At 51.8% G+C, this 16,379-nt stretch overlaps 1 protein-coding gene across 9 annotated transcripts in view; it reads left to right on the top strand.

Annotated features, from left to right (window-relative positions):
* REEP1 (receptor accessory protein 1) overlaps window positions 1-16,379 on the top strand; it is a 99,552-nt gene that overhangs the window by 80,920 nt on the left and 2,253 nt on the right. For 3 of the 9 annotated variants that reach the window (XM_048222801.2, XM_048222799.2, XM_048222800.2), the window contains 5 exons: window positions 1,082-1,259; window positions 5,174-5,209; window positions 10,324-10,475; window positions 12,765-12,832; window positions 13,365-15,800. In XM_048222801.2, the coding sequence (XP_048078758.1) occupies window positions 1,082-1,259; window positions 5,174-5,209; window positions 10,324-10,475; window positions 12,765-12,832; window positions 13,365-13,596 (666 nt within the window). In that variant the 3' untranslated portion in view covers window positions 13,597-15,800. Of the gene's footprint in view, window positions 1-1,081; window positions 1,260-5,173; window positions 5,210-10,323; window positions 10,476-12,764; window positions 15,801-16,379 lie in introns of those variants that run through there. The other 6 variants (XM_048222803.2, XM_048222804.2, XM_048222802.2 and 3 more) reach the window with 6 other exon arrangements.

Here is a 16,379-nt window from a genome sequence, read left to right as displayed (position 1 = left end):
GCCTAGTATTAGCAGGGAGATAGCGAGTGTGCGTGTACAGACACACTCTTCAGTATTTCTGACGACACCCAACTTCCTTCATTTGCTTGGTGGTTACTTGCCTATCTCCTTCCGCTCAAACCCAACTCAATTCTCCATAACTCCAGTCCCCTACCAGACCCCAGCCCCCTCTCAGCTTCCTTCTCCCCAAACACAAGCTCCCTCTCCAGCCCCTGCAGCACCCCTGAGGCAACGCCACTCTCCCTGAGCCTTCACTGTGATCTTTTTCACTCTGACACAGATTCTCTCACCCAGACAGCAGGGACCTTCCCCTTCATAAGTATAATGGATTGATCTTGCTTTCCCAAACAAAAGAACAATTTTCCCCGGAGATGAATTCTGTGACTCTCTCAGAATATGAAATGGTTATAGTCAGCAGGGTTTTTTTTTTAATATCATTTTTTTCCTCCTTCCTGATTTATTACCTTTTGGGTATTTTATGAAGCTCAAATGTGAGAGTGGAGGTAAACGTGCCTCATAAACAGTAACATGAACAGATAAGAGAAATTGCTGTTGTCAAATATGAAAAAAAAATACTGGCTGAATTTTATTTCCTTTGACAAGAGTAAGGACGGAGCACATAGATTATTAGGTTTTGCTCTTTCTGACCAGGTTCTTGTGTACTGGGAACTGAGCAAAATGTGGCTATGAAGGATTTGTGTTTACATACAGCCAGAGAAGCAGCAAACAAGCCCTCGAGAGCAGGGACTGCAGGCAGCAGTCACGTCCTTGGCCCTGGGTCTGTCTCCGGCTCTAGCTCATCGTGCGAAGTGGGCATCTGAAGGAGATAAAGGAGCCCGGAGCCAGACGAACAATTGCTGAGACCCACAGGAGGCCCTGGAACATTCCAGGCCTTGACCCTCTCAGAGCTTCCAGCAAGTCCACCAGGCACCTGCCCCTCTGCAGAGTCTTTCGAGGTCTTGAGTGCCACCCGGCTGACTGTCAGAACCCCCTCTTGGCCTTTGAGGTGTCTGCCCCCCACGAATGCCGGTGGTGTGTGGGCCAGGCCTGTGACGTGTGCCCCCTCCTGTGTTGTATGCAGGGACAGGGTGCCTTATCGGAAAGACTCCGGAGCTTCAGCATGCAGGATCTCACCACCATCCGGGGCGACGGCGCCCCTGCCCCCTCCAGCCCCCCCCCACCGGGGTCTGGGCGAGCCAGCGGCAAACACGGCCAGCCCAAGATGTCTAGGAGCGCTTCTGAAAGTGCTGGCAGCTCAGGTAGGTGTCACTTCCCTCTTCCCCCTTTCCGGTTTGGAGGCCTTGCTTTCGCTGCGAGCGGCGCAGTCCACCACGCGGCATGGAACCTGGAGTTGCCGTCCACACAGATGTCTGTCAGGTCGTGCCAGGCTGGCCAGGAGGCAGAGCACCACGCGGGCCAGGACGGAGGCTGGCCTGGGGATGCTGATCAGGGGCAGGATTAGGCCACCTGCGCCAAAGGGTCTTGCCTGCTCCATCTGATGATCTGAGGGTTTGGGGGTGGTTGGGGAATAGTGCCTGAACCAAGCCTGGAGGCAACAAGCACAGCTGCGCCAAGGCAGCTTTCTCTGCTCTCTTCCTCTTGCCCCTGTTCTCCCAGGAGGGCTTACCTGCACCTGAGTGTCTCCTCGTACCCGCCCAGGGCTTACGGCTCTTGTGGTCCCTTTCCCTTCATGAATGTCTCCTGACTCTCTCTCTCTCTCACTCTGCCATCTCCTCCCATCCCTGAGCCCCCATTCACCAGTCACATCCTCAGTCATGACGTGCCAAGGGCCACACTAGCTCCGAGGTCTGATTCCTGCGGAGACCACGGCTTTATGGAAACCACACCTGTATCCCGATGTCCAGGTTGCTTGTATTAGCATTGGCCTGGGGGCCTTGGTAAACACGCAGAGTCCTGGGCCCATCCCCGGAGGATCCCGTAAGTCTGGGATGAGACCCAGGTATGTGGTGGTGTTGAGAGACCCACTGGTGTCTGACCCATTAGTGGGTTTCAGGCTTGCAGAGGGCAGGGGCATGGATTAGGGGCAGGCAGGTGGGCCAGGACTCACATTTTCCCAGACCATTCTGGAGAGATTCCAGGGCCCTTGGCTCTCAGGAGCTGAGCACTGCCGGGTTAATGGTGAAGGGGTGCAGGGGCCAGTTCTGGATTGCCACCTTGACTCCTCATCCTTGGTGGAAAATTGAGCCTCACGGGTGGGAATCGGGCCACCCTTTTGGCGCCTGTGTCTGTGACATATGCCTGGTGGCTGCCCTGCTTGCTCTTAAACGTAGAAACAGGGCCACACAAGCCACCTGGACCCTGACCCTGAGCTGGGAGGTGCAGCCCGCGGTGGGCGGCTTGGCCCCGAGCCTCAAGGACTCCACCTGACTTCTGGGGGTCTTGGACAGGGACAGGGAAAGAAGAGGTTCCAAGGCTGCCCTCGGAACGAGGACTCATGTGCCCTGCCAGGGAGAGGAGGACAGCTCAGAGCCAGGCCAGGTGTCCATCAGCTCCCTCCCTCTGAGGAATATCCCACTTTACCCTGGCCCCAGGTGTGAAAATTGTGGCTTTGTTTGTTGGAGGGAGAGATTTTAACTCTGGCGGGGTTGGGAAAGTAGAAGCTTGGCCGTAGGGATGAGGATCACCTCGGGGAGGGGTAATCTTTGGAGTGAACCCTCCCCCAGGGGAATTTGGCAAGGAATCCCAGAAGGGCAGGCAGGAAGGGACCTCAGGATCGGTCAGTCTAACCCTCGGATTAGAAGAGACAGAGGCGCAGGGAACTGTCACACCAGTGACTGGCGTTCTCCTGAGGCCTCCTGACGCTGGGCCGGTGCCCGCTGGACGTTCACCCCCGACCGGTACCCGCTGGGCGCTCACCCCCGGGCCGGTGCCCGCTAGGCACTCACCCCTGGGCCAGTGCCCACTGGGCGCTCACCCCCGGGCCGTCTAGGTTTCCTTGAGCAGCTACCGCTACTGGCCGCGGTCTCAGAAACAGGGACAGGAGCTGGAATTAGGTATCACTTCCACCTGTGGTCATGGAAACTGTTATTTGGAAGAAAAACAGACCCCAGTTCTGTGAGGCTTGGAGGGCAGAGCAAGAACCAATGGGATAAAGTTGGATAAAGTTCCGGGGCGGGGGGGGGCAGCTGGTTACTAGCTGTGTGACCTGGGCAAGCTCTTACCCTCTCTGAACCTCAGATTCCGTATCTGTACACGAGGATGACAGTACCCATTTGCAGGGGTGTTTTAAGGATTCAAATAAGATAATCTGTGTAAAAGTCTTAGGCTCATGCCTGGTTCTAGGTAGTAGCTGCTATTATTGTTCCTGTTGTTATCTAACTCACCCATGAAAGCACTTTCTCATAGGAGAGTGTCCAGGGGAGAAATGGGCTGCCTTGCGAGGACCCTGGCATTGGAAGGGCCCAAACCAAAGTTGAATGGTCATGTACTGAGGCTCTAGGGAGGTCTTCCTGCTGTGACCTCTCCTTGGTGGGTGATTCAGGGCAGCCCCAGGACATGGGAAAGGGAGAAGTCTGGCAAGGTCTGAAGGCGATGGGAAGCATCTCCTGGGCTTTGACCATTTTCCCAGACCAGCACCAGACAGACACGGGTTTGGGACGCTTTGTTTCGGTGCTGGCCCTGCCGCCTTCCATTAGCAGCGATGCCCTCTGCCACACCCCAGGACGCAGGCTGAGCCCGTGGAGCTGACGGAGAAGCAGAGAACCCGCGATGCTGCAACATGACGCTACACGCCCCTGTGCTCGCCCTTGGCCACAGCACCTGTGATTCCCGGGGACAGAGAAGGGAGGTGCTGACCCAGCAGGGAGGGCAGGGACTGTGTGGCACTTGCTCCAGCTGTTCTGGGGCCTAAAATAAAAGTCCTCTCAGGAAGAGAGACAGGTGAAAGATGACCCAGCGCCTAGGGCATGGGGCAAAAGCGCCCGATCAGAGGCTCCGGGGCAGTTGGGGATCGAGGTGCCTGGAAGGAAGTCTGGCAAAGGAGGCGCAGCTACAAAGGGCTGGTGTCCCCTCCCTCCCCGGCTGTGTGGGCCTTGGACACCGGGCATGGTCGCGTAGGGCCCGAGTCTGGGCTCCCATCCTGCAGGGCGACCGTGGCCTGTGCAGAGCAGCAGATGCAGGGTGAGTGAGGCAGACATTGCCAGCCAGTTGCCACATTTGTTCCCACTGGGCCTTGGTTCAGCCTCCGACCGTTTCTCAGAACGATACCCCAGGCGGTCACTACCGGAGAATTTGACCCGGGCACGGAAGAGGAGTGCAGTTCCCTTGAGCTTTCTCCTCTGAGAAAAGGGTACGGTAATCCCTACCCAGCCTATGTCTTAGGGTTGGGAGGAGAGCAAACAAGAGAATTTGCAAACCCCGGACAGGTGGCCGCTGTTGAAGGCAGCTTGGCAGCAGACAGGTAAGAGGCAGCGGCTGGACCCCATGGAGTTGTCTGCAGCCGTGGGAGGCAGTGGTCTCAAGGCACATCCAGGCAGATCTCCAAAACCTGATGCCTAGTGAGAAAAGGACAAAGCAGAGTGAGATATTATGTAACAGTGTATGTAAAATAAAAAGACATGCCCATGGTATAAAATAACAATATGGACTTTCCAGGAACACATTGCCCTCCCTACAGAATTGTGTTAGACACCCTTTATTGAAAGCTTGGCGTTGAATCCCAGGAAGTGTACAGAGGGTGTTAAAAGAATGATCCTTGCCTTCCATGAATTTGGAGACAGTCAGCATGTATTTAGTAGGCACCTACTGTATACCAAGGCCCAGATGTGCACCTAGACCAGTGGAGTTCGCAAGGCGACAGCCAGATGACTGACACTAAGCACTAAGCACTCTGGAGGGTCATCGGTCAGTCTGAGAAGGTTTCCTGGAGGTCGTTCTGAACTGGAAGGCGCCGAGAGGAGGGCTGTGTGGGCAGGTGCGGTGAGAATTATTTCTTCGAGGACATAAGGACTGACCTCTGTGGGCCAGGCAAGGGCATTTTCTAGCACCTGAGAGGAAGCCGAATCTGGAATGCTCTCCTCCCCCACCTTGGTGTCTCTACAGAGACCCACATTCCCGGGACCCCTATATTGAACCCACCGGAATCCCCACACCTCACTGGGGCTGGTTCCTGTCGAGTGGGGGGTATCACTGATGGTGTCCCCCATCCCCACAGTGTGTACCTGCTGCTCCACGTGCAGGACCCGGAAAGGTGAGTACGCAGCCAGCCTCCGTGCAGCGCGCTGGACGCTCGCTCGGGAGGAGGTTCTAACCAGAAGCTGGCGCCTGAGCGTGGGGCTCCCTTTCAGCTGCATAGTCTGTGGGGAGGAATCAGGAGGTGAACTCCCTAAAATGACAAGCCTGTGTTATCTTACAGAATCTGCAGCCTACGAATTCAGGAGCTGCTTAACTAGGCGGTTCTGGGTCGGGGTCTATTAAGCGTTGTAGTCAAGATGTCAGCCCGGGCTGTAGTCATCCGAAGGCTTGACTGAGCCTTGAGGATCCACTTCTAAGAGGGCCGTCTCGTAGCTCCTGGCTGCAGGCTCAGGTCCTTACCACACGTCTCTCTGGGGCTGCTCGAGCGTCCTTACAACGTGGCGGCTGGCTTCCCCCAGAGTGGAGTGACCCAGTAGAGAGAGGACACGCGGGAAGCCACAGTGTGTGGAAGTCACACACCCCCACCTCTGCCTTCTTCTCTTTCTTGGAAGGGAGTCATGAGATCGAGCCCACACTCAAGGGGAGGGGAACTAATCTCCACCTCTTGAAGGGAGACGCATCAAAGAACGTGAGGAGATATTTTAAAACCACCACCGGGTCATATTTCCTGGTGCTCTGGCGATGAGGACACAGGAACTTACCCAGGTCCTCTGAAGTGACAGAGCCCCGTAGTTCCAGGGGCTTGGGTCCAGGTGCAGCCAAGGGAGCCCTGGTCCTGCTTTGCCACTTACTAGCTACGTAACTGTGCGTGACCCGCCTAACCACGCTGAGCCTCGATTTCCTCATCTTAAAATAGACCTGAAGATCCCACTTCCCCGCCTCACTGCGTGGTTGTGAAAAGGCTTTTTGTTACAGCCCCGAGCAGCCAGGAAACCTCAGGGAGCAGGGAGGGGCCCGGGGACTCCTGCTCCTGCCCTCCCTGTGCGTGAGTGATGGCTTGATGCAGCCATGGTCACGCTGCGGTTGACCATGTTCTCTCCTGACCTGCTCCTGCTGTTTCCCTAACCTTGACTAGACGCATGAGGGACTGGAGGTAGCTCTGGCCTGACTCAGCTCCCCTTTCACCCGCCATGGAAGGCGCCCCCCCATGGAGGAGTTGCCTTTGGCTCCAAGGCAAAAGGCCACCCCACCTGCAGCTGCTGGCTGGCGTGAGAGGAGGAGGCAGGCACAGTCCCCCTACTGCCTGTGCTCCCGGCACTGGGGTGCTGAGGCGTGGCCGGCCCTCCTACAGTGGTGAGAACAGAGGGCATGAGCTGTATTTTAAGAAGTGTCCTGTTTTCCCTTCATTTCTTCATTTGTAAGACTTCTCTAAGGCTTTTGAAAGTCTGTATAAGACCTAGGGGTTTTGGAGACCATAAGCCCAATGTGAAGTGACAGTCAAAAGAGTTCTGAGCAGGGGGACAGTGGAGACCAGTGTCCTCCCTGGGGGCTCACTCTGGCCAGCTCTGTGTGCCTCAGACGCCTCCCAGTCCACATCAGAAACAGCTTTATATATATATATATCTCGAATGATGATGTTGCACACTTAAAACTAACTTGTTATATGTCAATTATATCTCAGTTTTAAAAAGGAAGAAAGGAATGCAGGGGCTGCATAGCAGTGCTAGAGGCACTCCTTGGACCTGGTGGACGCACTGGTTCATGGGAAACAACCTCGAGGTCCCAGCAACCTCAGGCGACTGTGGTTATTTCCAACTATTCACCAATTTTGAGTTTGTAAATTCCGTGAGCCATTCTGAAAGCCTCTAATTCTGGGATATTACCCCTTGGGGGACCAGGGAGAAGAAAGCTGCCTTGTCCTGCATTCCTTCTTCAGGGGACTGCTCTGTGCTGTTGTCTGGGAAGCCCTCACCCTTTGTGACCGCTGATGGTTTCCAAATCAGAGGCTGCACTCCCAGAGCATTGAAACAGAACTGCGGTTGACTGCAGGGATTTAGTCCAGTCTGCTCTCTGCAGGCCCTGCGGGGATGGGGATGTTGGGGACTGGGTAGCAGGCCGGGCTGGGTGGGGCCTCGGGCTGCGATGACTCTGCTCAGCTGTGATCTGGGAGTCTTTGCCCCAGCCCTCTCTCTCTCGGGCCTTCTGACACTCAGTGCCCCAGAGTTCTCCCCACACCTCCAGTCTCCCTAAGGTCTGCATGCAAGGAACCAGGTTTGTCTACACCAGGTCCCTTTGTGCTGGTGGGAAAGTCCCTGAACTCTCCAGGCCTCAGTCCCCTCTTCCTAAAGCGCGGTCATCTCTTCAAGTGAAGGGTGCAGGCTGTGGAGCGTCAGCAGATGGTGTTGGGGAGCTGGAGGCTAGCTCTGGCCAGTGATGCCATGGGAGAGGATTTCAGGGGGTCACAGATGCTTTGGTCAGAGGGCCCCTCCTGGTCCCTTGAGATGATTTTCATCTTTGCATCTCAGACCCCAGAAGAACATTCTCTCCCCACTTCGGCTCCATTCCTTCCCTTCTGTCAGTCGATTCCCTGCTGTTTCTGGAAGGGGTCTCTTTCTATTATCATTATTATTATTATTATTATTATTATTATTATTATTATTACTATTACTATTATTACCTCTCCTTCCTGCCTGGCTGTTCTTTCTCCTTCCTCTTCTCTCTACCTGCCTTGATGTAATGTAGACCTCAAGTCTGTATGACTGCTCAGAATTAGTCATAGAGATGTACTTTTTTCTTTAAAAAAAAATCAAGTGTGTGGGACATCATTTTAAAAAGCAAAGTCATGCCTTTTACTCCCCCATTGAAAGAGAGAGAGAGAGCATTGCATTGGCTTTGAGTGTGGCCTGGGCTGCGTGTTTCCTCCGGGCGGCGGCGGGAGCTGTCCGAGGTTTCGAGCGTGAGAAGGGAGGGGGTGTACGTCTGTGCGTGCACCTGTGCGTATGCACGCACGCTCACACGTGTGTGCGCTTCATCTCCGAAGACCCTTTCCCTAACAGGATATTGTTTTCTTTCTCCTCGGTGGCTGTCGGGGACGCGGATGTAAGTGTTCCAGACGGGCGTGCTCTTCTTCACCACGTTTGCTGACTTCCATTAATGGCTCCCACTAACGTGTGCTGTGTGGGATGTGTTTGCTAACCTGGGGGTTATTTGGCACTGGGGGAGGGGAGGGGAGGGGGAAGGCCTCGGGCTTGGTGCAGACGCATCTACTCAGGCCTCCAAGGGCTCTGAGACTCGGCCAGTTTATTCCTCCTTGCTCTCCCCACAGAGAGAAGAGGTGGAGCTGCCCGCCAGCCTACTTAGTCCTGCTGACACATTTGCTAATACAGAGTGTCAGCCTAGGCTGTGGCAGGCAGCAAGGACTCCTGCACTTTCCTAAAGGCCACCCAGCCTTGGGCACTAGGGTGGCATCTCTGCGAGTTCAAGGCCTTGGCTGCTGTCATCTGAGGTTTGAAGGTGGTGGCTGGGGCCATGAACTTGCATGAGAGTCACTACCCCCAAAGGTCGTCTCTGGGAGTGATCGGAGTATTAAGGAGTGGATAGTAATGGCACAAGAAAAGCCCTGGACCGAGATTTGGAGGGAACAGAGGCGCAGACTCAAACAGTCCCCAAGCCCGCTCCCAGGATGCAGTTTCATGCTGGGGCGGAGCTCGCCAGGCTGCTTCTGTGGTTTCTGCTCTAGTCTGAGGCCTTTTGGCTCTAGGTAGGTCTGTTTCTTTTTCCTCCTGTCAGGCAAGAGGTATCTGTGTCCAGAAGGAATTTCTCTGTGGACGGTGTGAAGGTCTGACTTAAGATGAGAACTAAGCTCTCAGATGATGTCAGGATTCCACCTAGGACGGGACCCCAGGATAACCTAAACCCACCTACTCTACCCCCCAGGTGGGGGGATGCACAGAGCAAAAAAATCAAAGCAAGATTAGTGATCTAAGTCTTGGCCCTTACCAAGGCTCTCACTGTCAGAGCAGGCCATTCCCAGCCTGCAAGTCTGCTTTGCAACTCCCAGTGAAGACAGCCTAGCTCTCGTGCTGCCTCCTGCTGGCTGTTGGGAAGTATAGCAGCAGTACCTGGAAAAGCTGCTCAAGATTAGGGTCTGTTCTTGGTTTTGCTTACCCCACACCTGGTTAAGTTGGCTGCTGCGTTACAGTCTAGCGAGTCCCTGTTGATGGAGGAAACACATCACTGTGTTTTTAGGAGCAGTAGCAGGGTGTTCCAGAAGGAGTTCTGTTTTCTTTCTGCAGGCCTTGCAGTGGTTGACCAGATGATCTGAGGGCTCTTACATCTACAGTCTGTGATTCTAGGTAAAAGCAATATATGAAACATAGAGAGCTAGCTCTTTGAGTGTCAGATAAGCTGGGCATGTGCAGGAGGTATTTTATATCTTGACTGAAATAGGATCACCTGGCTAGATGACATGGATATGCTTAAACTTTGAACGTTTTAAAAAATACTGTGCATTCAACGACATGAATTAATTCTGGAGTTTCTCCTGTGGACTTAATTAAGGTAGACTAAAGCAGGAATCTTGCTGTCATCTGGGGGGAAGGATATTCCGAGGTTCTCTCTCCACTAGGCTTCCTTGCTTCTCTGGGACTTGGCCTTTGAAATGAAAATCCACGTAACTTTGCTTAAGGTTCTCTCCTCAGGCTTCTTAGCACTTGACATCCTGTCTCAAAGGCTTGGAGCTGAATATGCAAATGTTATGCATTGTCCGCACAGCTTGTCTGCGGAAGAGAGGAAGCGGCGAGGCCCCTCTGAATTCAGTGCAGTTACTCATTCTAGAGGCGACGCTTTCCCTGAGCATTCTTTGGTGTGGCATCACAGGTCTCAGCCCCAGGGTTTGACACCTCTCAGTTAAGGCAGAGTCCTCCTTCTCCTGGGGCGGTGGTGCCCCCATCTCCCTTGGTAGCTTATCAGTAGGCTCTGGAGCCCTGCGTGTTCCTGTGCGCAGTGCCTGCTGGTTTCCAGTGGCACCCCCACAGCCCAGGACTGCCCTGCACGGAGGCCCAGAGGATGCTGGCTGCTTCTTCAGACACCGGGACCTCGGCTGTCCTAACAGGCTTGTTGTGCCGTGTGCCTAACCTTGCCCTTGCCCGCCCTTCTTTGCTCCTTTCTACGCTGATCCCTCCCTGCTGTACTTTGTCTCCCTCGTGTAGATTGTAAATGGACATTAAGTGGTTGAGGGAGATGTGAATGAGGGTGGTGTGAAGGCTTGGGAGCCCCACCAGGTCCAAAACCCACTGGCATTTTCGGACGAGGAGGAGGAAGATCTGCTGGATTTCATGTACAAGTATAAGTCGCTTCGGAAGACGGAGTTCCCCCTGGAGGTACACGGTGTCTGCGGCTGCGGGTTGGAGCGTGTGTTTGAGATCTGGGGGTCCTGGGAATGGCAGCTCTTGGGGTCCCTGGCATCTCTCGAGTGCCTGGGGTAGAAAGATCTCTCTCCATCAAACAAACAGGACGAACGACTAGGTAGCATCCAGATACTTGCCAAAGGGCAAAAAAGACTCCGCTCATTTTATTTAGAAATAGGAGAGGTGAGATAGGGCCTAAAATAAAATTTAAAAATCAGCAACCACTAACCTAAGATGATAGGTGAATGAAAAGCAACCCAAATGTGTGTTTTAGGGGAAGAAAACATGTTATTTGACACATTTCTATAAATGAAGCTGTTCATCACTGTATCTCCAAGACACAGCAGCAGTGCCTGGTACAAAGCGGATACCGATAGAATGTTATTGAAAGGGCACAGCCCTCTAAAAGGACCCAAACCAAATATACTTGATAGATGTACCGTGGCCAGTTGTGGATGTGGATAGAGTTGGCAGCAGGAGGGCCAAGCCTAGAGCCTCAGGGGCCTTGCTTTGTGATGTGGATAGGGAGTCCCCAGCCCTGGGCCCAGGTACGTGGCTGGCGTGGCTGGCAGAACTGGGGACTCCCAGGTCTTCTCTGCCCCTCACGTCTCCTCTCCTAGGCCCCACCTACTGAATACTGTGGCCTGAGAGTCCATCTGAGGCAAGCTGGGAGTCACCCTGTCCTCAGTGTAGGGACCCCTGTGAGACTTAGATGAGGGAATGCACTGAAATGTTCCCCTACTCAAGCACCTTGGCCTATCGACCCCTTTCCGACTAGGACTGTGGTTATTAGCAGTGGGCAGACAGGAGTTCACCAGATTCCTTTCCACAGTGGGGCACACATGGGTCAGTTTTACAGTTAGAGGTATTGGTAAAAGATGTTCTTGGTTTGGTCTCTGCTCAGGCAGTCTATCACAGCCTGGGCAGCCCCATGATGGGGGGAGGGGCTCAGCTCTCCCAAGGAGGGGGCCCCAAACATTGTAGGATCTGAGGGTTTGTGCCATTTTGGTTTTGTTTTGTTAAAGCTGTACAAGCGGCTTTACTGTTTGCTTTAAATAGCCCGAGACAGGTAACTAAAAGTTAGGTTTCTCTGATTCTTCTTTTACTCTGTGTCCAGATGTGGCTGGTAAACATTTCCTAGTCAGAAAGGTGTCCTGAGGACTCTGGATGTGGAAGGCCAGAGTTTTCTATTTTCTGCTTTGTTCTCCCCTTTCTCCCTCCCTCCCTTCTGTGTGCCTTCCAGGCACTGAGTTACTTCCTGGGAAATGGTGAAGGTGGGCCTGCCCCTGGAAAGTTCACAGTGAGGAGGGGGAGACAGAGACAGAGCAAGCACGCTCTGCCACGGGCGCAGAGTCCCCTGATGTCCTCCTGTGTGCAGAACACTAGGAGAACAAAGAAAGTGACCCTGGGTGTGTGTGTCTGGGCTGTGGGGAGAGGGGCTCAGGAGTGATTTTTGAGCTGGGTCCTAAAGAGGACTATAAATGGCAAGACGGGGGTGGGGGAGGGCTTCAGGTCAGAAAGAATAGAGGTGTAGAAGGGTGCCATAGAAAAATAAGTTAGTAGAGAGAAGTGGACAGAGACAGGGGTTGAGGGTAGCTAGGGGTCAGTTGTGTTACTGCCCCCCCTCCCCGCCCCTGGCCTTGAGTGCTATGCCGGGACAAAAATTTGCTTTTCTTTCATTGTATGAGTAACTTCTGTGATTTGTGTGTTCCATGGAAGGAAGGCTCCCCCCTTGACAGCCATTTGTAGGGGAGATGAGGTGGAACCCTTTATCCTTAAGGACAGTGTTTCCCTTTGCTGTGTGGCTTGCTGTGCATTTAAGGATTTCACATCCGGAAAGAGGACTGGGAACTTGGTGATGGAAATTTTACGCCCGTACCTGGAAACACAAGGCTGGTTTCCAAAGGAAGTAACAAAGACAAGGGGAGAGATGGGGAGGCATTTCTCTGTGCTGAGTCACTTGTTGGGATCATTTTGCTCCCGAGGCGGAAACAAAGGTGTGTCGTCCTTCTGTGCAACCATTTGCTTGGGAGACGCAGGGACTTAGGAGAGTATGAAGAGGGGTGGGGGCGCCTGCCTTCTCAGTTGGCTCACCGCGGGATGCTTGGGATGTGACCCTGATTCCCAGCCGGCCGCCTCACACACATGTGCGTGTGGCCAACGGAGCTGTGTCTTTCCGCACGAACCCACACCGGTGCCCGCCTCACAAGGTTCCACGCATACGCCGAATTGAGGGATGCCTTTTTCTGTTTTCTCTGCCAGGCACCGCCTAGAGTTCTTCGACCCCGCTTTAGGAAGAAAAGTACCTCATCCTCAGCCACCGAAACCACGTGAGTGAGATGAGCCCACAGCACCGGACCCACAGAATGTTTCTTCTCTGCCTTAAAGAGCTAGTCACTAATAGCATAGAAACCCGCAAGCTGGCGTGCTTAGAGCGTGCGGCCTCACAGACGCAGCCTTTTCCCTCTCCCCTCTTGCACTTCGAAGATTTTTATTTTCCTTTTCTTTATGTTGCTGGGGAGAGGCCAAAGGGAATGGTAGTGGGGGGGGGGTGACCTTTAAGTCTGAGGTTAGTGATTTTCCACAACTGGATTGTCAGCAGTATTTTTAGAACAAGAGATCACCCTCACACTGCTGAGATGTACATTTGTAATTTTGTGTTGCATACTTCGTTTTTAGTCCTGTAAATGCAAACTAAGCAATTTTTTTAAACTTTGTTGTTGTTGTTCTTGGTACTAATACTTTGGACTGTGATGTACATATTTATGGCTTTTGGCGTAATCTGATGGACTCGCAAGGGCTGCCAGAGGTTCTGATATGTAAGAAAACTGCGAGATATGTAAAAAATTATTTTGATTCTAGAGAATGTCTCAGGTGTGCTTCTAAAACTTCTAAATACAACTCCGGTAGAACATCCCTTTTCCTGCAGGACGACGGTCCATCTTCTTCAGACAGATGTTTAGTCCAAACACCAGAGATGCTTAGCACGAAGAGACAATATTGTAATGACAGAGAGGAGTGTGATGAGGCCAGGGGAGCAGCCCAGAATGAGAGAAACCACAGGAAGCTGGTCTCCCCCTGGATTCTGGATTAAGAGCTTCTGAGTCTTTCCAAGGGATTCACCAAAGCCTTAGGCAGGTGGCTCACCCTTGGTAAAGCTTCCTGGGGATGTGAACTCACAGGCCTGCTGAGAGGAATCATTTTGAGTGTTCCAAAAGTGCTGGACGAATGACTGTTTCTGCTTCATAGTTACAGTTCTGTGACTTATTTCCCCAGGGAGAGGAGCCTACAATCTGAGCACCTTGATTAAGAGAACACCAAGCAAAAGCCAACCAGTCCACCCAACCCAAACCAAACCCAAAACTATGTTTCAGATATGCCATCAAATACATCTGAGACACCTATCAAAATGCTGGGTTCTAGAAAGGTTTCAGAGGTTGAGATCTTTATGGACTGACTTGCTGCTCAGCTCCCTGGGTGGCCGGGGCTCACACCCTCTGTTCCCTTCCTGGCTTGTGCAGAATGTGAGCGAGAGAAGTCGCACACTCATGGGCACTCCATGTCTTACTGGACGTCTTATGCAAGCCGGGATCGCTTAGTAGAATAGAGCACTATCTGAGGGGACTCTCTACTTAGACTGAGAACTTTATCAGAAAAGGACAGTCTGGTTTAGGTAGCATTTTGGCCCGAGGTATCTCCTCGAGCCTTGGAGAGCTGAGCCTAAATGTAGGACTTGTATAGTTGTGCTTAGAGTTGGTGTTTTCTTTCAGTGTAATGCATGCAGTGGTCACAACCCAGTCACGTATAATACTCGGATTGTGTTTGCTCATAGATATGCCCTGAAGACTAGAGAATTAGTGTTACGTACCACATAGAACTTACTGTCAACCAGCTGTAGACAGCCCGGTTAAAGACTGTTTGCATTACTGAGCGACGTGAACGCGCATCAGTAGTCTTTGCTGATGACACACTGACTGGACCTTTGCCGCCGAGAAAGGTTTTTCCTGAAGTTGATTGTTGCCAGATACGCATATTTAAATCCCTTCTTCCCACAAATCCCCCGAAGGTGACTTTGTAATTTACAACAGGATTTAGGAAAAGCAAATTCGTGGTTCAGAGGGCTCTTCATTGTCCGTGCCCCACACCCACCAATACCTAAACCCTTTAGGGAAGACAACATCTGTTTCTTCAAGCTCACTGAATAGTTCCAGAGGAAAAATATATGCTTTAAATGTATTTACCTGTTAGTTGGGAGTACCCAGAATTATCAGAAACAGCTTCACTTCAGCAGCTTTTTAGCAAATTTTTTTTTGCCAAAATATTAAATGCCTTTAGCAGCAGAGATCCTTCGTGAACAACCTATGTTTTCACCATTTTACAATGTAAAGTTTTAACAAGTACAAGCTACCGAGTTTGCACTCAACTATGCCAAAACCAAGTTTGAAGCACTCTACTCTCAGACACGCTGTATTACTTCTCCTTCAAGATTTAAAAAAATACAAAGGTATCCAAACTGCTGTCTTAATGTAAATGTAACTATTTTTCCTTCAAGTGTTGATTAGGGAGTTGTTTTCTCTCTTAAAAACACTCACTGTACAAATGAGAGCAGCTGTCATATTTCTGGCAAAATGTGTTTACTTATCCCACGAGCTGTATATTTGTGTATGGACTGACATAAAATGTGAATGCCCAGTGTACATAGAGTGGTGTGCTGTTCTGTCTAGAGGATATCACCGCACATTTTTAATTTGCTGATTTACAGACACAGGCTGTTTACAAAATGCTAGCTCGAAAGTCTGTCATTTTCATGGAATAACTTTTAGTTATTTGCCTTTGGGCACCTGTTTCTGAGGAGGTGAGACGCGGGGGTGTACTTAGACCCCGGAGAGCTTCGTCGTAATCCCTCCCAGCTTTGTGTGAATAGCTTGCTCACTTCACCGGCCTCTGAAATGTGTTCTCTACAGTAAACTGTCTGCGTGTTTGTGCTCCCAGTGCTCGTCCACCATGGTCACAGCTGAGTATCTCCCCAGTCCTCACCTTGCACAGTATGTGACATGGCAAGGGATGTGCTTCCTTCTCCAACAGCACACTCAGAGAGCTGACCTTCCGATGGTGACTGTGCACTTTCCCTAGTTTAGTCCTGTAGTCGCTATAGAATGATCTGTAATAAAATAGTATACTGGACTGTGCGTCAAAGGGGTGTAAAATTACAGTATTCCAAAGGTTGAAGTTCTGCTGTTTTGTTATAATGCCTGATACCTATCTTGAATAAAGTCTTAACATTTTTCTTTTAAAAAACATCTTTGTAATGTTGAGCTTATAAGGAAAGAGAAAACACTTTAAAAAACAACAAACGTGGAAGGTAGCAAGGGTGAGAAGCTGAGAGCTCCGTCACTAAGCGGCCTGGTGCCTTGGCCCCATGCCTACTGTCTAGAATTGGTGTGTGTGTGTGGGCGGGGGGAATCAAATGCGTGTTTTGCAAACCAGTCGAGCACATAAATATAAACCTAGTAGTATGTTTTGCATTTTGAAAGTCACCAGTGGAGGCTGTGTAGCTGTAAAAATAGAGCAGTTCATTTGGTGGGCAGTTTTAATTCTGCAAACAAAAATTTCTGGTCTGCCGTTTCCCTTCTTGGTACCTATTCCCTTCCCTGCAAGTGAGGGAGTACGTGTGAGATCAAGCGGGTGGTATGTGCAGAGGCGCACGGGGTGGTGCGGACACCCTTTACACCACCGCAGCCCCTGCCTTTAAACGGTGAGTGGTCTGAGCACCTCGCTGGCTCAGTCGGGAGAGCTTGCGACTCTTCATCTCAGGGTTCTGAGTTTGAGCCCCGCGCTGGGTGCAGAATTTACTTAAAAATCTGCATCTATGAACAG

This window comes from Ursus arctos, unplaced genomic scaffold, assembly GCF_023065955.2.
Source record: "Ursus arctos isolate Adak ecotype North America unplaced genomic scaffold, UrsArc2.0 scaffold_8, whole genome shotgun sequence".
Lineage (NCBI taxonomy): Eukaryota > Metazoa > Chordata > Mammalia > Carnivora > Ursidae > Ursus > Ursus arctos.
This window is presented reverse-complemented; position numbering and strand designations above follow the sequence as displayed.